The sequence below is a fragment of the Podarcis tiliguerta genome (genome assembly GCF_965153285.1).
Source record: "Podarcis tiliguerta genome assembly, chromosome: 6".
In the NCBI taxonomy this organism is placed as follows: domain Eukaryota; kingdom Metazoa; phylum Chordata; class Lepidosauria; order Squamata; family Lacertidae; genus Podarcis; species Podarcis tiliguerta.
This window is the reverse complement of record NC_139539.1, coordinates 68,711,149-68,735,692: the sequence shown is the minus strand read 5'-3', so window position 1 is coordinate 68,735,692 and position 24,544 is coordinate 68,711,149. Positions and strand designations below refer to the sequence as shown.

The 24,544-nt window shown below is 42.5% G+C and overlaps 1 protein-coding gene across 1 annotated transcript; it reads left to right on the top strand.

The window, feature by feature from the left end:
• Nucleotides 1-360: 360 nt before the first annotated feature.
• SELENOF (selenoprotein F) lies at nucleotides 361-23,438 on the top strand. Its single transcript, XM_083445135.1, has 5 exons — nucleotides 361-513; nucleotides 2,549-2,716; nucleotides 17,756-17,819; nucleotides 21,840-21,889; nucleotides 22,491-23,438. The coding sequence occupies exons 1-5, from the start codon at nucleotides 445-447 to the stop codon at nucleotides 22,620-22,622; spliced, it is 483 nt and encodes a 160-aa protein (XP_083301261.1). The 5' UTR covers nucleotides 361-444; the 3' UTR covers nucleotides 22,623-23,438.
• The last annotated feature ends 1,106 nt before the right edge of the window (nucleotides 23,439-24,544 follow it).

Genomic DNA, 24,544 nt, shown 5'->3' with positions numbered 1-24,544 from the left:
TAGCCCCGCCCAGGGACGTTTGGAGCTCCGATTGGGCGGCTTTTCCTCCCGAAAGCCCGGCCGCTTCCACCCCACCCCCCGCCCCCGCCCCGAAGGGATTGGATGGTGCGAAAGGGCCGTTCGTCACGGTCTCATTGGCCGAGGTCCTTTGCTCCTTTTCCCGTGTTCCGTAGCGCAAGAGGCCCCCGCTTGGGTGTTTTCGGAACTGCCTGACAAGAAGCCCCCCAGATTATGAAAGGTTTTGAAGCGCCCCACCAGCACCACAAAGACACCCAAACTCTCCCCCTTCTTGCTCTTCTTAGAAGTCATCTTGATGGTTATGGGAGCGCCTGAGCGGCACTTTACTGTTTCCTTCCGATCAGGCGAGGCTTTAGACGCCTTGCCGGTTGGAGGGGGGGCTATCAAGGCATTTCCGTTGGTGCCGTCGTCGGTTGGGGCGCCAACATGGCGGTGGGGAAAGGAGCAATGGGGTTCGGGCGCTGCTGGGTGTGGCTGCTGGCGGCGTGGCAGGCGGTAAGGGGAGTCTTAAAACGGGGGGTCGGGAGCGACGGGCTCCGCGTGAGGGAGTGGACGGAACCGTGAGGAGACACGGAGTTACTTTGACCCAAAACCAGACCAGGCCTGTCTGCCTGCTTGTCGTGGCACCTGGGACCATGGCCGTAGCCGGGATTTTCGTTAGTGGGGGGGGGCAGGCCTTTTGTTAGGGGGGAAAGAACCTCAATTAGCTATGTATTTTAATTGATTTTCAGGGGGGCAGCTGCCCCTCCTTGCCCCCACCCCCCACCTTGGCTACGCCCAAGCGTGAGACATCTGTTTCTGAATAAATAGCCGCAGGTTCAAATTGCGGATTTGTTCCCCTTGGTTTTCTCACCTTCCACCGTGCAGGAGCGCTAGCTTAAAGAAAACAATTGTGTGTGTGCATATAGACATGGGTGCAGCTGGGGGGGGGGGCAGACCCTCAAAAATTATTGAACAAACTGTGGTTTCTCCCCCCCCCCAAAAAAAAGGCAGAAGCAACAGGCGATTTGGGCAAACGCAACAATTTTTTCAGCCTTCCCCCCAAAAACCTACGCCCATGTATATATAGATATCTCCCTGGTTTAACTGGCCGTCCTTTTCTCTCCCCCTTGAAATGTTAGCCTCGCTGCAGATCGTGTATTAGAAAACTTATGCCGTGGCTGATATGCGAATGTGTGCAATAACCTAGAAACACGCCCCATGGAAGGAAACTTCTCAAGCCAGTAGCAGTTAACAATGTAACCCGTAATGGCTGAGATTCAAGTCTACGTGTTACAAACAGGATATGAAAGCGAGGAGCTTAATGGCAACTTAAACCGAGGTTGTGGACGCAACAACAGAATGTCTGGGCGCACTTTTTTATAACTAGAATACAAAGCTGGAAATGAATGAACTGCAACTAAAATACTGTGTTCATTTTTCATGTGCTCTAGTCCTTTCCCTGTCCACCCCCCTAATATTCTTAAGGCGCCTGTTCTCCAGTCTTCAGAGGGAAGCCAGGAAGCAGAAAAAAATCCTCCTTTTCTTCCACTGCAGTTTTAATCTGAAATCATAGATGCAGTACTGCTCCTGGAGCTCAGAAACAGATTGTGCTAATGAAATTTCCAGTTGCAAAATGCACCTAGATCAATGAGAGTTTTGAACACTGCATGTTACATTCTAAGAGACCCAGGTTTGAAGCCCTTCTTAGCTATAAAGCTCACTCAGCATAGCGTGCTTTGCAGTGTGGGGTTGTTGTTTTTTATTGTAAGTTCATCGGTTAAAAATGAATGGATGCCAATTCTGAACATTGAGCAAAGTTGAAATCTTTGGACATTTTGTGTTTTTAAAATAGACCTCACTCTCTCCCCGCTCCGCCCTCATCATCAGCTGTCATGATACTATAGACATCAATGAAACTTGTGAAGATTGTAAGGCATTAGTGCCTGTTTTTGAAATGAGAAAAAATTAAGAACAAAGTATCAATTTAGTTTAGCAACTTGGAGTAGCTGTTAAACCAAAACGCCAACATTACCTGTCTTTCTTTTGCTCTCCTCTAGCTCTGAAGAGTTACCACAAATTTGTAATATGTGTTAACTGAACAGTTTAAATTATGTTAATCCATAATACGGGGGTTGTCAAAAGCCTGTTTTCTTTACAGTCTTCAACTTGTAACACCATGCACTCATTCCCCTATTTTAATAATTTACAGCACTTTAAATGCACTTTTTCTGGGAACTAATTCACATTGTGTCCAGTGGTGCTAAATCAAACTTGTATTTAGCATTGTCACTGTAATACATTATATTCCTATTTGTGTTTATGGCTAGCATTTAGGTATGCACTTTGTGCTGTTTTGTTTTACAGTTTGTGATCTTACTTTGTACATATCTTCAGCTAAGTGCCATTGCATAGATTTTTCAGTGATGAAGTGAGCTCAACTCCTTAAAGAAAAAGCTGTGTTATGAAGTGATGGTTTGTTACACTTTAGAATGGTATGGTTGTTCATTCAGATTTTTAAGTGAATTGTACAAATCTTAATTACTTTTAGGTATCAGTATATGGAGCAGAATTATCATCAGAGGCCTGCAGAGAGCTGGGCTTCTCCAGTAACTTGCTGTGCAGTTCTTGTGACCTTCTTAGCCAGTTTGGCTTAAATCAGCTAGATCCATTCTGCAGAAAGTGCTGCCAAGAAGAAGCCCAGTCTGAAACCAGAAAGGTAGGTTGAATAATTAGATTTGAAGACCTGGACTATTATTTAAAGTGTGTTAACATGAATGAATTCCAGACCTAATTGTTTTATTGTATTTTTTTAGCAGCCATTTTAATACCGGTTGTTGACATGGTTCTTCTGTTAATGTTATCTGTGATTGAGTCCCTTAATTCATGAATGTCACAACCCTCTCTATCTTCTGTCTGCTTTCTGCATCTTGAAAAATTGAGGTATATTGCAGGCTTGAACAGAAGGGAAATGCACAATTAGTGAGGGAAAGGGTGGGCAGTTTCACAATTGCAGAAATGTTAATTTTATATCACTGACTTTGGTTAAGCGGTTTGGTAAAAGGGCTTGTTTTAGTATTATAACTATGTATTTGTCAATTTATATACTGGTTTACTGCCAAGATGGATGGGGGAATTTGGAAAAGTTCCAGCTCCGTGATCATTTTCCTTCCCACCCCTTGTGTGGTGTGTATGCGTGTAGTTTGTTGTCTCTACAATATTCTTTCTGAGCTGTCGTGATCAGAACTGGACGCAGTAAATCCAAATCTGCTCACACCATAAATTTATATAAAGGCATTGGGATACCGGCAGTTTTATGCCTTGCACACAATGTGAAGAGTTCTTGTTCTGTTTGTACTGTTTTGTTGATAACAACAACCACCCAAAACTCTGTGTGGGGCCAAGTGAGGTTCCATTTTCAATTCCTAATGCTGTACTTTGAGTACCTGTACTTATTGGTTCCAGTGTAAATACATAATAGCATTCAGCAATACATAGACACCATAATATAATAATTAGCATCTGCTTTGCAATATAGATGGAAATTGGCATTCCTATTCACATGATGTAGTTAAAGAAGGCTCCATCAAAAGCCCTGCATCCAAATATGCATTGCCATACAAGTGTGCAGATGTCTGTCCACATGGCACATGGGATTCCAAATTGAGTAATGGAGTCTTTGCACAGAAGCAACCTTGCTGTACGTACATCCTGTGCTGGATTGACCAAGCAATATTTGCAATAGATGTAATGTCTGAAAGGATTGTGTTGCTCGGGTTAATATCTGCAAAATAAACCTCCACAAAGTTAATGAGTCCAATGGGTCTGATTTATACTTTGGGAAATCTATTCTTATTTTGAAATTTCCAAATGTTTGGTGAACACTTTTACAAAAAGTAATCAACTTTGAGAGCATCAGAAATACCTTGGATAAGCATTTTTTAAAAGTCTTGCTGTTATATGAGCAAGGAATAGAGGTTGAATCCATCTGGCTGTTAAGACTTAATGAAGCTACTGGTTCTAGAACGCAAACTGACTGGAATTTTTTTGTTACAGTACATGGTATTTTGTGCTTTTGAAGGAATTTTGGGAAATCTACTTGTTTTATGAAAATTCTACTGCTTGCAGACTCTACAGGATGCTATCATGGAATTACAGAAATCTTGGGAATATATTTGTATGATTTTCTAAAACTGGTACTGCACAAATATTAAAATTGCACATGGCATATAATCTAAGAAGAAAGACCTGCACATTAAGAAAGGGAAGAGGATTCTAATCTTGCAGCTCAAACAATCTGTGGAGATGTTTTCCCCAAAAGGATTTGGGAAGCTATAGGTATTTGTAAATAATTATTTCAAATATGGAATCCGAAATAGCTTCCTGTGCTAGAAAGTATATAGTATATTCATTCATTCACACTTCTATGGAAGTAGCTGTTCAGAAAAGTAATTGAATCAAATACTAGAGATGCTCATTGGGTATGTTTTAAAAAACCCTTTTAAATCCTTGGTGTTAAACCCCAATACTATTAAACTAAAATATCCATAGGCTAGAATTCATTTTGCAGAAAGTAAACAGGAAGCAAATGGGGAGCGGCAAAGGAGGGTTTGAGCCCAGAAAACACATGTCCTCTGATGCCAACTTCTGTCACCAACCCCAGGATCACTTCAACAGCAAACTGGGGCTGCCCCTTCACAAACCAGAAGTGGCATGTGAATTGGACTTGGAAGATGCATGCCCTCTGACTCCAATTCTCCACCCTGCTATCAGTGACGACAAAGTACAGCTGCTCTTCTGCTAACATAGAAAAAATGACAGTATGCAAGTTGAGGGGGGAATGAGCTAATCTGAAGAATTTTTCCGTTTTAAATTGCTGCAATAATTGCATTTCCCGTGGATTTTCATGCGTGCTCTCTCCTCTTCTACTTGTATACATCGTCATTTAAGCAGCAGTCATTTAGCTAGGGTGTGTGTGTCCCAATTTATTCCCACTGAGAATCAACAACATTGCTTTGTACAATACCAACCTGCTAATTTTAGTAGATGAGTTCTCCATATTCATTATACTGAGGGTGCCCTTTGGGTATTCCTGTTGATTCAGGGAAGGTCTTCAATCAAGTGCCCTTCAGTTGTATGCTCAGTGTTTCAGAAATCCTCTGCTCCAGGGAGCAGCATTTGTCATGAAGAACTTATTTATAGAGACTTCAGAGCTGCATTACTTACAAATGGAAGCTTCTCTGAATATTTTATCTTGAAAAGAGGCATGAGACTAGACTATCTGCCATCTTCATTATTTTCAAGAATTGAATCCTGACAGTTTTTATCAAACAAATGTCCTGTGAGCAACAGAAGGAAACATTGGCCTTTGCAGATAATCTATTATTGCTTTCTATCCAAGTGCCTTCACTTAATTCAGATGTGGGGATCTTAGCTAGAATCACTGCATTGTTGGGTGCAACTTCAACTCGTTCAACTCCTCTGTTGAGGACTCTGCGGAATCCAGTGTACAGAGCTTCCTGTTCCTCTTGTGGATTACTTCTGTTTCTTTTGGTCATTTCCTCTCTCCCCACCCACTTCCTGCATACCAACCCCTGGGGGCCGCCAGTTTTTCATGCCAAAGGTCTGAACTGATGGCTTACAGAGGGATGTTTTTCTCCCCGCTGGCTGCTCCCTCCTGCATTTCTCATATTTATTCTAAAACAAAATCAATGGACACAGAGACTGCTATGCATGCACACACCCCTCTGACCAACCAAATCTCCGCATAAGTGCTCTTACGTTGCACATTGGGGGCAATTTTGGGACTGGAAATTGCCACCAGATATTTTTGCTCTGACTATTTCCAGGAGCGCTTTAGGAAATTTCGAAAGAACAAGCATGCCGTGGTTGCAGTAACGACAACAGTGAGACTTTGTTCCAGAGAACAGCATGCTTTACAAATGGTGAACAGTCAGGACTTTAAGGTTAATCAAAACGGATGACTGAGAGCATGCAAGTGCATTTCTGCTGACTTTTCACACTCCCTGACTCCCATGCCTTTCTGGGTTGGTCCTCCATTCCGCTCTGTGAACTGTATTGTTTTAAGAAGGTTTTAAAACAAATCACGTTTGACTTGAAAGAGGCCTTGCTAAGTGCTAATTCAATAAAGTTGATGATATGAGGTCAGGCTGGTCAGAGCGAGCATCAAGAGAGTAACACGCATAATTAACACTCTTACAAATTGAGTAAGAGGGGATATTTCTTACAAGAGTCCATTGTCTCATGACAGCTACGGTTGCTGAATTGGCTTCCTACATGGGCTTGCTGTAATTTATCAAATACTCAAGCAGAGCACCCTAATGTGCCCGACTGGACCCTTGTGGTCCCTTCCAGTTCTATGATTCTGTGACTTGGAGACGGCGGTGGAGGGGGGGAGGAGGGAAGAAGGAATAGGAGAAGAAAAATGCTTTGTTCTCATCATGAGAATCATCCTTCTCCCACTTCTGCTGCCTGAGGATTAACTGCAGCTCTAGTCATCGCCAAAAGAAGGATGAGTTCAGGTTACAGAAGCAAAAGATGGCAAAAGGAGCCGAGCTGTTATAATCATTTAGGATCACTCTCAGAGAACCAAGAAGTGCTTTTTAGGGACACAGAAGTCGAGTTCTTCAGGAACTAGAGTGAGAGCAGCAGCAGAGGCTGCTGGCTACCAGTTGAGGCTGCTGATCTGCTTGTTAGCAAACCAGTCCTCCGAAGCTGCATTGTATGATTTGTGTGATTCACACGCCTGTCTGTGAGGAGCATGAGAAGGGAAGACAGGCTTATCTCTCTTCTGGTATGAGACTGTAAAACTGTGCTTTCACTTTTATGCTGTGGGTTCCTCTGCTCTTGGAGTTGAGAGAGAGCACCATGATTGCTTGTCTGTATATTCTTGTAAATAAATTAGTAGTTTAGAACTACAGTTTCTCTAACTTCCTGTGTTAAGCCAGAAGGATAGTGTGCTTACTGTACACCAGCTGGTGTAGGTTGCTGGGAGCGCCCTGGAGAAGAAGGGAATGCCTTTTCCCCAGCTACATTCACCGGGGTACGTCCAGAGGAATGGGGGCTACAGACACCCCAGGGCGTTTTCTCCCAACACTGCTTTGGTGCACAGTGGATCTTGGGGTCTAGTCATAGGGGAGTTCAAAGAGGTGTAGCTGGGGAGGATGCTGTGAGGACACATAGAAAAGCCTGCCAGGCTGAATTAGTTCTGTGGATCATTGCCATAATCTATTTTTTTAAAAAAAATGTTATAAATTTATAAATAATAATTGCAATACTGTCAGGTAAATCTTAGCTGTCCTAAATATGTTTACTTGAAAGTAATATCTGCTGAGCTGAGTAGAACTTTCTTCCTGGTGACTGAGTGTGCTTGGCTTGCCTTTTATGCTAAGGCTTAAATTGTCAGAGAGTTGTTCACCTAGGCCTAGTTCACATGGCCTTGGCTTACTAAGAACATGGAGTTCATAGTACTTTGGCCCTCTCATGGCCTTTTTGCTGCCACACTAAGCCATAGTTTAGCTTAGCATGTCATCTGAACTAGGCTCTTGGTTAAGCACTCTTCTTTGACTACAGCTTGTGGTAAGTCAAGAGTTAACCACTAGTCCCAGTTTGGACAACACATGATGTGATAAACCTTGGCTTGACTTAGCACAGCAGCACAAAGCTCATGGAGGCTTTCAACTGTAAATCTTTTTAATAAATGAAATCCTCCAGCACACTTTTGAGAAATAATTGACAATACTAATATTTGAAGAAATTATTCTTCCATGGAAAGAGATAATGGGTTGTGTTCAGCGTAGCGCTAAGTAAATCCTTGTTCTAGCAGAGAGACTTCCACTTGCCCACTAGGACTTCTGCACCCTCCTTCTCCCTCTCTGAAATTTGTTTTGGGGGTTACCCGAGCCCTTTGGATCAGATCTGAGAATGCAGGGGGAGGGTACACATGATGGGGGAAGAGAGGGAGCAAAGCCCTGCTGTGTAAGCAGAAGTTGCATTTGCACAAGGATTTAATTGAATACAGTCCTAAGGTTTTTAAATGAAAAAGTGTTTATTTCAAATACTTGTTTGACCACCCTTCATCACTAAGCAGTCCCAGAGTGCACCATATGGAAACAGTTAAAGACCAATAAAAGCAATTATACCACGGAGATAAGAGTTCCTCAAAAAGTAGATTTAAAGTAAACTATTACAGCCGTACCTTGGAAATTGAATGGAATCCGTTCCAGAAGTCCGTTCAACTTCAGAAATGTTCAGAAACCAAAGTGCGGCTTCTGATTGGCTGCAGGAAGGTCCTGCAGCCAATTGGAAGCCCCGTCAGATGTTCAACTTCCAAAAATAGTTCACAAACCGGAAAAGTCACTTCGGGGTTTGTGGCGTTCGGGAGCCAAACGTTCGAGAACTAAGCTGTTTGGAAACCAAGGTACGACTGTATTTGATTACATTTGTAAGGTCTTCAAGAAAATATAAGCCTTCCAAACAAAAAGCGAGGTGCAGTTAAATCCATACTTGCGACTATGAATTATTTGGATCACTGCAGGTTCAAGGCCTATCTGCCTGTACTTCATTTCCACTCTGTTTTTGTATTTGTACCAAATATTCCCCATTCCAGTGATCTGTGCATATGAGCAGGCTTCCTCACACGTGCTTTGTGAAGAACTATGGGCATAAATCACATACATACTTGAGTGTCTCCATATTCTTGTACAACTAATTGCACTTAATGCCACGTAGGACTGCAGCTGGATTGAGGTATTGACCCTGTAAGTACTAGCAATTTTCCATTGATGTTAGTGAAGGCAAGGCTTTATCCTCGTATACTGAAATGCCCTTTGCTCCTTGCAAAGAAGAAAATATTGCAGTAGCAATAAACAGTTACAAAGTATTGTCCTAACACTGGCAAATTTGCTCCAAACAATGCACTGACGACTTTCAGCGTCCGGAAATCCTGTATCCAATTTCAGACTAATCCAGAAAGTTGCTTTAGCAGCATTACTTTAGACAGCTGCACGTTGTAAGCCTCGCTCTCACCAGTGCAGAATGATGCTGGTTTCTGAAACACGGAAAGATGAAATGGAGGCGAAGGTAACTGTGCATGAAATTGTAGTAGTAGAAGAAATTGCCAACATTTTGCAGTTGCTGAAAATAGCTGCACTTAGGAGTGTCTGTTACCCTATATCATCTGATTGAATCAAAGAAGCTTGTGTCCTTAATTGCAGGTAAATATGATTGTTAGGAGAAGCCGGGCGCTCTTATGTTTTGGTTATGAATTGTACTAAAGTTGCATATAAAAATGCATAGTGCTCCTAAATCTGTAGAACCCACTGAAGCAATTTTAGCAAAGCTATTACATACCATTGTCAGTAACATCTCTTATTTACTAAATTATCACTTTGTGTTTTTGTAAAAACGGGAAGATTTCCACCAAAAGAGCAGCAATCTAAAGATATTCCAAGTCAACTTTTACAAATAGTGTTTTTTCTTAAAACCGAGTGATGTCTTTGTGCAGGTGGCTGCTGTCATCTCCACTTTCATGGATGGCAAACAAGAACTTAAGGGCCGTGCTTGAGTTTTTGGGATGACAGTTCTAGCAGAGCTATATGAGAAAGGGTTGTAGCTCAGCTAAATGGTCATTGGCTGCATTTGGACACCACAACAAATCACTTTTGTGGTGCATGGTTCCCATTCTGGCTCCCATGCTTTCCTCCCCCCCCCCATCTCCCCCAGCACAGCTGCTTTGGTTGAAATATGCCTAATTCAAACCATGGATTATGAAGCAGACTCATTTCAACAAACCAAGCATATATAAAAACATAATAAAACCGTAAACTTTAAAAAGCTTCCCTGTACAGGGCTGCTTTCAGATGTCTCCTAAATGTTACATAATTAGTCATCTCCTTGACACCTGAAGGGAGGGCATTCCACAGGGTGGGCGCCACTACCGAGAAGGCCCTCTTCCTGATTCCCTGTAGCTTTACTTCTTGCAATGTGGAACTGCCAAAAGGCCCTTGGTGTGTCTGGGCTGAACAATGGGGGGGAGGGGGAGATACTCCTTCAGAAATACTGGGCCGGGGCCATTTAGGGCTTTAAAGGTCAGCACCAACACTTCAAATTGTGCTCAGAAACGTACTGGGAGCCAATGTAGGTCTTTCAAGACCAGTGTTATGTGGTCTTGGCAGCCGTTCCCAGTCACTAGTTTAGCTGCTGCATTCTGGATTCATTGTAGTTTCTGAGTCACCTTCAAAGGTAGCCCCACTTGAAGCGCACTGCAGTAGTCCAAACGAGAGATAACCAGATAAATATGGTTATGTCCCTGGCTAATTGGGAATCAGAAACGAATACTTGTTGACTCTTTGTCACAGCTGCACTGGTGGTCAAGACAGGAACATGGAACAGCAGAGAGAGAGGCTAGTCTTGCTCGCATCATGATAAATCATTGTTTATCGTGATGTCTGAATTACGTACTGAGAGCAATCAGATGGTGTTGATGCATATGTGAGCTGAGCCTTTGAGCAACCTGGAGTTGATATAGGTGATCCAACATGCTTTTCATAAGGGCCCAGTCTTGGGTTATGACTTAACACTTGATGAACTAGTTCACAGTAGCTGTCAGTTTTTTTGTTGCAAATTTTTATCCAGGTGGTAGTGTACTAATGAAGAGCAATTTATCAGGTTTCTGAATTGAATGGGGATCCTTAAACTCATAAAGGGAATAGCAGTGCTCGTGGAGCGGTGGCAGAACTTAGCATGAGCTTGTCCCCACAAATGTGTAGATCTTACACATAAGTAGCATGCCTGTGCTGGGCTGTGTATACCATAGAAACTTAACAGAAGATATGTGCGCCTCTTTCCTTTTTGGCACAGCATTCATCTCCTTAAGAACGATCTCTTAAGTAGCATCACACCAAGCAATAAATAATAAGGTTTTTTTGGCAGGCGCAAATGCTCTGAATAACCCATGGCAAAACAAGTAATCTTAAAGAGAAGTCTAATTTTGGAAAACGGAACATAAATTAACCGGGGGGGGGGGGTGGACTACAAAACCAGCAGTCCTGACTTAAATGGCTGTTGGTTAAGTTGGAGGAAGTTTCTTAATACAAGGGTTCTTTTTAGGAAATTGCCATTCTGCAACCTTTTATAGAGGGGAACACTATTTTATAAGGTGCAAGATATTGACATTTATTGGAAGGATAATGCTCATTGCTGTTGTTTTAACTTTTGATAAGTGTATTTAGGGGTTTGCCTGTACTACAGTAGAGCCAGAAAACTATGAAACAATGCTAACAGAAGATGGTCGGGCCTGGTGGACTGAACCCCTAACTTTGGTATTACTTATTTAGTTATTGAATTTCCTTCCTTTCAAAGGAGACCAGGGTAGGAATCTTTCTATTCATATGGCTTCAGGTACTACTGGCCAACAGGAATGTTACAGTCATTGGTCAGAATCCCAGTGGTTGTGGTCTGATCCTGCACATGGAGTTTTCAGTTACCTCTTCAGTTGAAGCCTTCCTCCCCAAAGATTGGACAGCATTATCGGGTGGCACCCCATGAGGTGCAACAGCCTGCTGCCACAATGAAATAAAATCACTGCTGGTATGTGGGGAGGACAGTTTGATCACAGCTATACTGTCAGGGGTCCTTTACCTTTTTTTATATATAGAATATACAGTCATACCTTTGTTTACATATCCCTCTGGATACGTAATCTTCGGGTTACAGCCACAGCAAATCCGGAAGTGTATACTTTTGGGTTTCACCGCATGCGCAGAAGCGCTCAATCGCATCATGTACAGAAGTGCACCTCTACGTAATTTTTGGGGTGCAAACGGACCCCCAGAACTATTTAAGTTCTTATCTGGAGGGTCCACAGTATATGGAATACAGCCTATGCCCTGTGTCTGCATCATCTGGATTTTAAGTTACCCTTTACAGTGGTACCTCTGGTTAAGAACTTAATTTGTTCTGGAGGTCCGTTCTTAACCTGAAACTGTTCTTAACCTGAGGTACCGCTTTAGCTAATGGGGCCTCCCGCGGCCGTCGCACCGTCACTGCCTGATTTCTGTTCTCATCCTGAAGCAAAGTTCTTCTGGGTTCTTTCTGGGTTAGCGGAGTCTGTAACCTGAAGCGTCTGTAACCCGAGGTACCACTGTATTTTCCCTCCCTCCCCTCCCCAGTCTTAATCAATCTCGATTTAGGAAGATGGTTCTGATGTTGATGTAACAATTCTTTAACACAGTGGTGGTTTTAAAATATTTTTCCTTTTATGCATTAGTCAGCAGTCAGATTAGTGTGATGTCTTCCTTGAGCTTGCTTTCCAGGGAGATTTGTGCTGCAGGGTATGCCTGAAGCTAACTTGCTTGCTGCGCTTGGAACCGTGACATTTGGTCGGTTGTTCAGCTCTGTGGACCAAGGCTCTCCAGATAATTGCAGAAGAGCTCAAGGAAACCAGAACGCCGCTAAAAAGGAACCCCTCTACCCTTTCTTAGATATATATTTTAGGCAACTTTCAGTTTCTTCCCTTCATTTCACTGGAAATATAGCAAGCAATGCAGATGTAAAAGGTTCAGTATTAGGGCTGCCGTACGTCCGGAATTTCCCATAGCCAGAGTACAGCTGTTTCTGAGTGGAAATCACTTAAATATCTGGGAAAATCCAGATGTATGGCAACCCGTGTTGGCAGTGTTGTTTTTGGCAATTTCCCTTAAAAATAGCTCAAATTTTGCCAAAACACTTGTGTCCGGATTTCTAGTTTTTGAACTATGGGAACCCAACTCAGTATAGACATACCGTGGCCAAATCCCAAGAGAACAAGGAGGACATAGTTCTTCCTCATCCCTACACAGTTTCCTCTTACAGCTTTTGCTCTTAAGAGTTCTGCAACCAAAGACAGCTGGCTTTTCAAGCTGAATGGCAGCCTCTTTCTTTGGTAGCAGAAAGAGCAGCGGGGAAATGGAAAGCAAAGCTCTGGCTCTGAGTGTGTTCTCTTATATGCCCATGTACACTCCTTTAAACCTTACACATAATGCTGCTTGTCTCAGGCAGTTAACTAAGCTGTCAGACTTGTTCCCCTGTCGGACATGTTCACATCCTTGCGATTTTTTTTAAATAAAAAAGTGGGAGCGGTGTTGCCCATTTGCTTGTACCCCTTTCAGTGCTTTCACGTTCTCCTGTATGCACACACTTCTCAGAAAAGGGCAGAGGGAGCCCGAATGGACGGTTGCCATTTGCATTCTGCTTTTTCCATAATGCAGTGCTAATGGCAACTGCCCTTTTGTCTATTCTCTGGCCTTAGAGCTACAGGAGTTACACAGCCTGCAGAGGAAAAGAACACACTGGCACCACTTTCAAAAGCAGTGCTAGGAAGACCCTTCTGTTTGCTCACACAAAATAGCACTATTGAGACCACCAGGGCAGCATCTGTGTGTGTTTATCATATTGGTGGGAAGTTGGCAACTTTGGGGTGGGGAGCACTGTGGAATGGGAGCATGGCAGCAGACCCCGGAGTGCCAGAAAAACATATGAAGGGGTGGGGTGGGGTGTGGAAAATGTGGGATTTAAGCAACGCATGTAAGCAGAAATATTGCTCCCCATCCTACCAAGGCTAATATGCCAGTATATGAAAATCCTTTTTACAATAACTTGATAAATCCACTTTTCCAGTAACTATTCACTTTCAAAAACCTATTTTGTGTAGCAAAGAGATAAAAGAGGTAGAAATATTTGAACGGCGCGGATCTTTGAGAATAACTTTATCTGGGTTGCCATGCAGTTCAGAGGAATTGATAATAGAATGCATTTAGTGCTTTGGGCTGATTTTACTTTGAGTGACCTGATTTCACTTCATTTTAAAGTCTGTTTCATTCTGTTACACTAATTAAAATGCAGCTGTCAGCTTTAAGGATTTTGACTTTTATTTTTAGTTCTATGCAGCCTTTATGTCTCTGGGCTACTGCCAGAGGCTCTATCAAAGTAGTGGTAATTGTTCATTGGGCCAGATTCTCATCTTGCTCATGACAGTATCAATTGATAATGATCCTTCTCCCCTACCCACCCCCACCCCCCCAAGTTTTCCCCAGTTGTCATATCATTATTACAAATGAAACTTTGGAATTTTATTCAGTATTTGCCTGGCGTGACCATTGCAGCTGGGAGTAAAACATGGATTTTGGGTATTCATATAGCTTCATTTTATCTGGCTTTTGGATAAAATGAAGAACACCTAAAAATATAGAAAAAAATAATAAGTAAAAAAACAATTATGCAACTCCTCCCATTTGTCTCTGTTTGCCTGCTCTTTCCCAGAAACCAAAATGGTAGCTCCTTTGGTAACGGCTTGTATTTTATTTTACATACTAGCCATATATTTACCAGAATTTTAGTCAGGAGGTTTTCATGCTAACCAAAGCCAATGAAAGTTGGAGTCCAGCAACATATGGAAGGCTAAAGTTCTTTAATTGATGGGTAAATTCTCAAATGTGTACATATATTTACTTGTACATTTATTTTGTGGATTAATTCAGATAAATGTATGTACTTTCAGTTTCTGAGTGGTAAATGCTGCTTTCCAGTGCTACCTGTTACTTGGCTTACATGTTACTTATTCCTCTGCTAGCATTTTCTGCTTTGCTATTTGGAATTTGAATAAGAAATTTGAAATTTTTGCTAATTACGAGGAACGTGGGTGGCGCTGTGGGTTAAACTATAGAGCCTAGGGCTTGCCGATCAGGTCGGCGGTTCGAATCCCCGCGACAGGGTGAGCTCCCGTGGTTCGGTCCCTGCTCCTACCAACCTAGCAGTCCGTGACTGGACCTAATGGTCAGGGGTCCCTTTACCTTTACCTTTACATGGATTCAAGTGGTTTAGAATTATTACTTGGCCTTGACTCTTTGCAAGTATCAATAAAAACTCAAGTTGTCATTTGACAGTGTGAAATACCATTGCAGTTGAAGTCTTGGTTTTTATAAAATAGCTGTCAAATATTTTGTTAATAGTCCAGCATACAGATATAACTTGGAGAATGTTTGACATGATAATTAGCAGAGAAGAATTTTCAGCAGCAAAATTGTTGCCAGTCATCCTGAGAAAAGCCAGATAGAAAATTCTCAGCACTAATATTTGTAGACGATACAAATACAAAGGGCATAGAAAGCATTTAGACTCACTCTGGGTCAAATCTGACAGTTTGCTTGTAAATCCAGATGGTGAAATATACCCAGAGAAAGGTTAATTGTTGCTTGTACACTAAGGAGTACTTAGAAATGTCAGAGTATGCGAAAAGCTGAAATAAACATAGAAACCTTAAGTATGACATTGCTTAATCACATGCACAGGAAGATTAAATTCAGCTTACTAAATTAATTCTAACTAGACTCATGCAGCTGAAACAGCTTCAAATAAAACCTGGAGATAGTTTTATGAAAATTTCTCAAATATATTTGTAGAACTGAAGAAACATAATTATTTTCTCTTGAAGTGGAAGTCCACGCTTACTGATGGTTCACAGAGTTTACTTATTCACAATGAACTGTCTTGTGAACTTCAGTATTTTTTCTTTATTCCACCCTTTTTCATTCCTCTTCTGGAAAGAAGAATTGACTAATGCGGGTCACACAACAAGCGCTTCTTCATCCCAGTCGTTAGTCACAATCCACACAATTTTTGATGACAAAATGAAGGACAAAATTCAGATCTGACTTGAAACTTGGTTTTAACAAAGTTGGCAGTGCTTCAGTTTAGGTAAATACCAATGCATCAAATACGTAAATGAACAGGCTTACCGAGATTGCTTGCTTTTGCAGACAAACTCTTAACTATCAGAATGATCATGCTCAAAAAGAGTAGATGGCATGGGAATTCTGTCTTAATAATTATGAAAAGTATTCATAATTATTGGTTAATGGCAATAACCATTGTTGCTATTGAAGGTGCTGCTGTGCAATGCCAGGCCAATGATTCATAAGACCACTGCCATCCATGACTTGATTGTGGATGGAGGACTTGGCCTGGCATCTGTAACAGAGACTTGGTTGGATGAAGCAGATGGGCCTGTCCTTGCTGCTGCTTGTCCACCAGGTTTCTCTTACGCACAGCTGGGAGGACGAGTTGCAGTGATTTTTAGGAAGTCATTAGTTTGCACCAGACATCCTATTGGGAAGACCCAGTTCTTTGAGTGCATGTTCTGGAAGTTGGGCAATAGGGGCAGTACAGGATTCCTTTTGGTCTACCGACCTCCCCGCTGCACCAAGGATTCCCTGCCCAAGCTGCTTCAGGTTGTGATGGATGTTCTCTTGGAGACACCTAGTTTCGTTGTCCTAGGGGATTTTAACATCCACGCCGACACGACCTTACAACGGCTGCTTGGGGCTTCGTGTAAAGCATGGCCTCCATGGGGCTGTCCCTGAATAAGTCTGGCCCAACACATAGCCGCAGACATGCCTTAGACCTGGTGTTCACCTCTTATGGATGTTGGTGATCTGACATTAAGTAAAAGCAAAACTAAAGAAGTTCCACGGTCAGATCTCTTCCTGGTGTAACTGGGCTTCTGCGCGACCCTTCCCCTCTGCAAGGAGGTGGGATCGATTCAGATGGTCCGCCCCCGCCACTTAATGGATCCAAATGGTTTCCAGAGAGTGGTAGGGGATGTTTTATCCCATGTTGATGGCCTTTCAGCTGATTCCCTGGTGGCCCGCTGGAATGTGGAGTTAACCAGGGCTATTGACTGTTTGGCTCCGAAGCGCCCTCTCTGATTGCATGGAGCCCAAACAGCCCCGTGGTTTTCCACGGATTTGAGGGCAATGAATCGTTGAGACGGCTAGAGCACCGGTGGCAGATAACTCATTCTGAATCTGACCGGACACGGATTAAAGCTCAACGTTGAGCCTACCAAGTGGTGATAGCGACGGCGAAGAAGACCTTCTTCACCTCCTCTATTGGATCTCTGGAAAACAGCAGCAGGAGACTCTTTCAGGCGGTTCGCAATTTAGCGGAACTGTTTTGGAGGACAGGCAGGCAGGTGTGGAGGACTCCCTGGGCCTGAATGGGGTAATTGTGCCCCTGAAGGACCAGGTGCGCAGCCTGGGAGTCATTTTGGACTCACAGCTGTCCATGGAGGCGTAGGTCCATTCTGTGTCCAGGGCAGCTGTTTACCAGCTCCATCTGGTACGCAGGCTGAGACCCTATCTGCCTGCGGACTGTCTCGCCAGAGTGGTGCATGCTCTGGTTATCTCTTGCTTGGACTACTGCAATGTGCTGTTTGTGGGGCTACCTTTGAAGGTGACCTGGAAACTACAACTAATCCACAATGCAGCAGCTAGACTGGTGACTGGGAGTGGCCACGGAGACCACATAACACCGGTCTTGAAAGACCTACATTGGCTCCCAGTACGTTTCCAAGCACAATTCAAAGTGTTGGTGCTGACCTTTAAAGCCCCAAAACGGCCTCGGTCCAGTATATCTGAAGGAGCGAAAATTGGCAATTCTTCTAAATTTACTTACTTCTCTTCCTAATTTCAGTGAAGCCAATAGATGCTGTATTCAGAATAGATTAGGCAGGTCATCATTCTTTCATTAGACTTTGAGTTTTGAATAGCAGAGCGATAATTTTGCAACCCAATAGGAATAAAGGGGTTTCTCAAGTGACACATTATAACCCTCTTATATATACATTAGTTGTGTCATTTGTATTTTCTTCCCTAAATATATTATTTTCTTCCCTAAATATATTTTTTCTGTTCTTTTGCAGCTCTATGCAGGGGCAATTCTTGAAGTGTGTGGATGAAAATTGGGGCGGTTCCCTCAGGTTCAGGGTAAGTGAATTTGTAATTTGTCATTTTAGTTATTTAAGAATGATCACCTAAAGGAAGACCTCATTGCACCTGAATTTTTTGCATGGATCCTGAAGCAAAACCCTGTCCTATTGTGTATATACATAGATATGGCAACTTACTTGTATATGAAACATATGAACTCCAAGTAATAGGAAAGAGCAGTGGAAAACACATGTCAGATTTTTTTCCCCCTAGGTGAAGTAAAAATTGAGCTGCTAAAAATTGAGCTGTAGTTGTCTGAAGGTACTTTTCTCTGTTGTTTTCATTAGCCTTGTTTTTGAGCACTTGAGTACATTTTTAAAAGACAAGTCATGTGAATGCAAAATGTCACATTCACTTCCTACATTTGGGACTTCATTAACCTTTTTGAACTGAATAAAGCCAGTCATTTTATGACTCTTCTGACTGGCAGACGTCTTTTTTCCCTTATGGAAGAAGTGGGTGAGATCTTGCTCATCAAACTTGGAGGATAGAAACAGAAGCAGGGGAAGGATTAAGAGTGGCAATCCAAGGTCACCGGATTTTCCCCTTTTGTCACAAGTTTTTTCTGTGGGTGCAATATTCATAATGCTTTAAAATACCCACATGTGCATAGCCATGCTTGAAAAGAGAATCTTAATTGAGCAGCTTTAAATTCTATTCTGCCAACTGACCCATCATCTGTGATTGATAGGTAATGGCTTTCCTTTTTATTTATCAAGTATTTATTTAAAGCAGTGTTTCCCAAACTTGGGTTTCCATGGGGTTTTTTGGAGTACAGTTCCCATCACCCTGACCACTGGTCCTGCTGGCTAGGGATGATGGGAGTTGTAGTCCAAAAAGTTTGAGAAACACTCATTTAAAGCATTTTCATTCTGCTCTTTGCTGCTTAAAAAAACCAGTAGTAAGATAGTGACCAAGCTCACACTCTAAAAGGCATAATGCACAAGGAAAAATAAGGGGGAGGGGGGAAGCAATCTTCTGTGCAACTTCTTAAAGTTACAGTTATAACTGCGCTTCCTCTCCCCACAGCTTTATTATCGAAGCCAGGGTGATGCTCCTGGAGGTTGCACCCTCCTGGAAGGTCAGCCTTGCCCCATAGCAGCTAGGCTTGAAAAGAGCCTAATTGCAGCGGGGGGGGGCAGAGACAGCTGTGGTGGCACTGCCTTATCAGTCGTCATCCCCTCCCCAAAAATGCCCCCTCTAAAAGCAGCCTCTTGGTGAAGAGGAGGTGCTGGTGTCTCCTCCCACCCTTGTTCCTGATGTAGACCTTCTTTCCTGGTGGGTACCAGTTTGTGGCTCACCTAAGGTGCCAAAATGTCTGGGGCGAGCCCTGGGGCCACCTTGTTGGTGGTTCCCCACCCCACTATACATCTTGGCCATGCCTCATCCTTTGAACCCAAAAGGCCATGGACTGAACCTGGGACCTTCTGTGTGCAAAGAACATGTTCTGCTGACCTAACAGCCTTTCCCCAGATGGCTCTAGTAGGTCTGCACAAAATACAGGTGATGTCCCTTTCCTCCTTAAACTAAGCCTTATTCAGCCCTTTCTTTGTCTGAAATGGCTCATAAGACCTGTCTTCTCCTTGAAGGGTTCTTTGGCATTTTTTGTGGAGCTAACCCCCCCCCCCCCCCCGCTTTTCTTTCTATGGGGATGCAGACCATTCCTGCATTCTGCACACCTAAACCAAAATCTTCTTGCATCTCAGCTCTTCCTGTTTGTATAATTTAAGCCACATTTGTAGCTTGTAGGGGGACCAGACAGCTGTGTTTGCAGCTTTGCAGGATTTTGAGATTAAACATTGGAAATGCTTCTTGTCAAGCTGTAGCTGCACCTCTTTGCACATTGCAGTTGGTTTTAACCAGTGCTTTTTTTTTTCTTTAAAAAAATGTTTAGGGGTACTCTCATTTTCCTACTCATTGAAATACTGCCCCTCAGTGAAGCCAAACTCAGATTCACAAAGTGTTTAGGGGTATGCGTACCCCCAGAAAAATGCACTGGTTTTAACTGATGGTGAAAGGTGGATTATAATTATTTTATTATTTATGGAATTTCTTATTTTAAAGCTGATTCTTTGCTGGGGTGGTTTCCTTGCTCTTGTTTCATATGCACACACTCTCGGGGCTAACAAATAGAACTTTAGCGGATAGGTTTTCATCTTGCATCAGTTTTTTCTCTGAGCTTTTGAAGCTCACTCATCCTCAGAAAGCTTCCCATGTTGAGAATATCTCATCAGAAAATGAAACTGTAGCAGGTTGTCTGCAGGGTGTTTTTTTTAACCAGAAGATGTCTCAATTCATTTTTCACTAGATTTAGAAAGCTGCCAGTGCTACAATATGTCTGATAGTTTAAGTTGACATCAAACATAGCAAAGCTGGTGTTAGATTTCCCCCCGCTACCCTCCTGCTTCATTTTGTTCTCCGCATAGTGTGATCTGTTCTGTCTAACATCATTGCACCACTGAAACAGAAATGTGTCAACAAAGAGGTGTGCACAACTGCTAGAAACACTAAGACGCTTTTAGGCCATCATTTGACCAAGCAACTTGCAGCTCACCTGGGCAACTTAACAGTGGGCCTCAGGCGAGCAGCTGAGGGACGTGTTCATCTGGCAGCTGCCATAGTGCAGAGCTTTGCAGCTACTGCATAGCTGTCAACTTTTCCGTTTTCTTGCGAGGAGTCCTATTCGGAATAAGGGAATTTCCCTTAAAAAAAAGGAAAAGTTGGCTGCTATGATCTATTGTCATACAAGAGACATAGGAAGAAAGAGCAAACATGCAGTGTTCGAAACTCCCGTTGTTCTGGGCGCATTTTGCAACAGGGAATTTCATTAGCAGAAGCTTTTTCTGAACTCTGGGCACAGTACTGTGCCTAAGATTTCTGATTAAAACTGCAGAGTGGAAGGAAAGGAGGACCTCCCCCCTTCCAGCTACTTTCTGAAGACTGGAGAAGAGACCCTCTTAAGAATATTAAGGGGGTGGGCAGGAGAAGGACTAGACCCTGTGAAAAATGAACATAAGATTTTAGCTGCAGCTCATTCATTTTCAGCTTTGCATTCTCGCTATAAAAAAGTGCGCCCAGACATTCCATTGTTACACCCATAACCTGAGCTTAAGGTGCCATTTAGCTCCTAGCTTTCATATCTCCATTTCTAACACTGCACATATGCAGGGATAGGAGATAGGGAAGGGCAAATTAAACAGGAATGTGGGACCCTATTTTTCCATCGCACTCTTTAAAAAAAAAAGAAAAGAAAAGAAACCCGAACGATTAGTCCAGAGTGTAGTTCGACTGTTTCCAATCTTTCTCCCCGGGGTGGGTCACAACAGTTCAAAGCACAACATTAAAAACAGTTTTTATTTATTTGAAATGCTGGTTGTTTCTGCCTAGTTGCATCTGACATGTGCCTTCTTCAGGTGAGTGAAATAACTCTGGTGGGGGCAAGGGGACACAGAATGGGAAGCAAAATGTCATGTGCACATTTAACAACATTTGCTCCCTGGTAGAACAAGTATTCACTAGAGCTTAGACCTCTCGCTGCAGTTTAGCTTTGGTGATCTGTGTATATTAAAAGTCTACCAGCACATCTGGGGTGCCACAAAATAAACCCAGGAAAAGGGTTGTTCAATAAGTGTCTGGTTCTTGTTCCTGCAGATGCTGTCTATATGTGACACAAGTGGGTATTGCAAGTCTGGCCCTACCATAGGATACAAGAAGGCAGCTGCCTTGGGCAGCGGCTGCAAAGGGGCTGGGAGTTGTTCCAAAGTTGTGTCATTGTGTCCTTTACGTCAAGCAGCAAAATGTCTTGAGCCAACCCTCTGTTATTGCCATGACGTGTTCCTACCAGGCAAGAGCAGAGGGCATAACAAGCACTACAATTCCCTTCTGCAATATGGTGAATTTTAGACTACAATTATATATTTCTGTGTTTCATCTCGACTTTGAATCGTGTTTATAAGGCACGAGAAGAAATGCTCATTCTTTTTAGAATAATTCTTTCTCTTTGCCTCCACATTCTAGCTTTTGTCAGAAGTGACAAGCCCAAACTGTTCAGGGGACTGCAGATCAAGGTTTGTACTAGTTTCTGGTTTTTTAAAATATTAATTTAAACCTATCAAATGTTACCTTAGAATTGGATAAAGATGTAAATTGTGCATCTGAGGGATGGAAATTGTCAGTGGAAGGGGACAGCTCAGTTGGCAGAGCAGGAGACGCTTAATCTCAGGGTTGTGGGTTCAAGTCCCACGTTGGGCGAAAAGATTCCTGCATTGCAGGGGGTTGGACTAGAATGATCCTCGCAGTCCCTTCCAACGCTACAATTCTGTGATCTGTAAATAACTGATTTAGCTTAGTATGGGGAGCACAACAATACTGAGTTTGTTCATCAGCCCTGAGTGCATTTTGTCTTTTAAAATAATAGCTATGCTGGTGGCAATTCATTCTGTCTGGAATCAAAGTCTTGCATATAGTAGCCATAGTTTCAGGAAATCACCCTACATAGCTATACATTCAGAATGTATATCTGACCACAGCTGTTAATTCAACCTGGAACTTATACTTGAACAGTAGCAATAATTCTGAGTTACTTTTGGAAGCAAGAAAGTGAAGGTTGAGCTTGCCAGATGTGTTGAATCCAGGCAGACAGTAACTTTGGATTTCTTTCCTCTGCAGTACGTACGTGGTTCTGACCCCGTACTGAAGCTCTTGGATGACGGTGGGAACATTGCCGAAGAACTGAGTATTCTCAAATGGAATACAGACAGCGTAGAAGAATTCTTAAATGAAAAGCTAGAGCGCCTCTAAAACAAAAAAAAATCTTGATTATTATGTTTTGGGTTTTTTAAAGTTTTTATTTCTCACATCATTTTTCATCATGGTAATCTTCTCAGACAAAGTGTGATAAACCCCGGAAATCATTCCAGCTTCTGCATTAATTTCAGAGCCATCCCATACTGTGTGGTGCTCAACATCTTTTAATTAGGAGCTGAAAGCTTCAAGCACAGCACATTTGACAAATTGGCAGGCTGAACAAATGGCCTGTCCTGGTACATTTCAGCTCATCTTAGTGGATGGATATCATTAATGAAATGCTTTGAGACAAATGTAATGCAAATACTGAAATTTGTAATAATTGGGCCATTTATTTTTACTGGCAAAGCCTTATTTGTCAGCTCCCAATAATTGAGATGATTACTCTGCTTTTTTTATTTTTTTAATACACTGCCACTCTTTGTACAGCCATGGGAAGTTGGAGCCAAATAATATGTTCTCTGCCTCCCAAAGAGACATCGGTTAGCATCTTTGCATTTTGTATTTCCCAGCTGTCCTTTTTATAGAACCGTTATTTGCAATACTCATAATGAATGCCTGCTCTGGAAGAAGAAGAAGAAAAAAATCATTTGTAGTCTTGCTCTGACGGTGGAACTCGTGATCTGCAGTGACTGAAGAATGCTAGGGGAATGCACTTTAATGATGACTACATCTAAAACCTCTAACAAAAGGCATGTGTAGGTCTGAGCTCAGGTGCACTTTCTTGGCACAGTTTAACCTTCATTCAACAGACATGAGTTCCCTGGAGGGGAAAAAGTTGGAGAGGGCAATAAAATCTGTATCACAAAATCTGTATCGAATGTCTCATTCTTCAAAACATTTTGCCTGAATGCACTTAAAGGTAACTGTTTTGCTATAGGCCAGTTTATCCAATGATTTTTATCTTGCAGAACTGGGATATCTGTCAAAACGGAATGATCGCTTAAGTATAGAATCAGTTTTTAGCCAGTGATTGTACAGATTCAACATCTTGCTCTGATGATGGCACCATGCGGACGGTGTTGCTGGGCTGCAAGTGTCTCCAAGTTCTACTGTTTCAAGTCTCTTATATATTGCACCCAGTGTTAGAAATGGAGATATGAAAGCGAGGAGCTAAATGGCACCTTAAACCAAGGTTGTGGGCACAACAACAGAATGTCCAGGCGCACTTTTTTATAACAAAAATACAAGGCTGAAAATGAATGAACAGTGGCTAAAATATTATGTTCATTTTTCATATAATCTAGTCCTTCCCCTGCCCACCCCTCTAATTTTCTTCAGAGGGTCTCTTCTCCAGTCTTCAGAGAGGGGCTGGAAGTGAGGAGGCAGAAAAAGGTCCTCCTTTCCTTCCACTCTGCAGTTTTAATCAGAAATCTTAGGCGCAGTAGTGTGCCCAGAGCTCAGAAACTGCTCACGGTAATGAAATTCCCTGCCGCAAAATGCGCCCAGAACAATGGGAGTTTTGAACACTGGTTGTTCCTAGAAAAAAACAGGCAACAAACACAAACTCCACAGTACCCAAAGGAGACTCCGTTGCAAAATTGCTTCTCAAGCGTTGGTTTGAAGTGCTTTGAGTTGCTCGAATGGCTAAAATGTGCCAGCAGCTCTTTCATGCATTTTATTTTAAGAGCGTAAGGTGGCTGTGTTGTTGTTTTTTTTAAAAAAAAAATACTTAAAAGGTGTGAATGCAAGAAACAGACATCATACATTTGGCAGCCAAGAGTGGCTAGATCTCTGTGCAGAACTGCTGCGTGCCTAAATAGGTGCAGGGAGAGCAGGAGTGAGTCTGCACTGAGTGGGAATCCTGCATTTGTGCGATAAATGTTGGAGGGGTGTTTAAAGCCCAAACCAGGAAAACGGGATGGTCAGCACAAAAGATTTCCACTTGAACAATGGACACACAACCTCAACACACA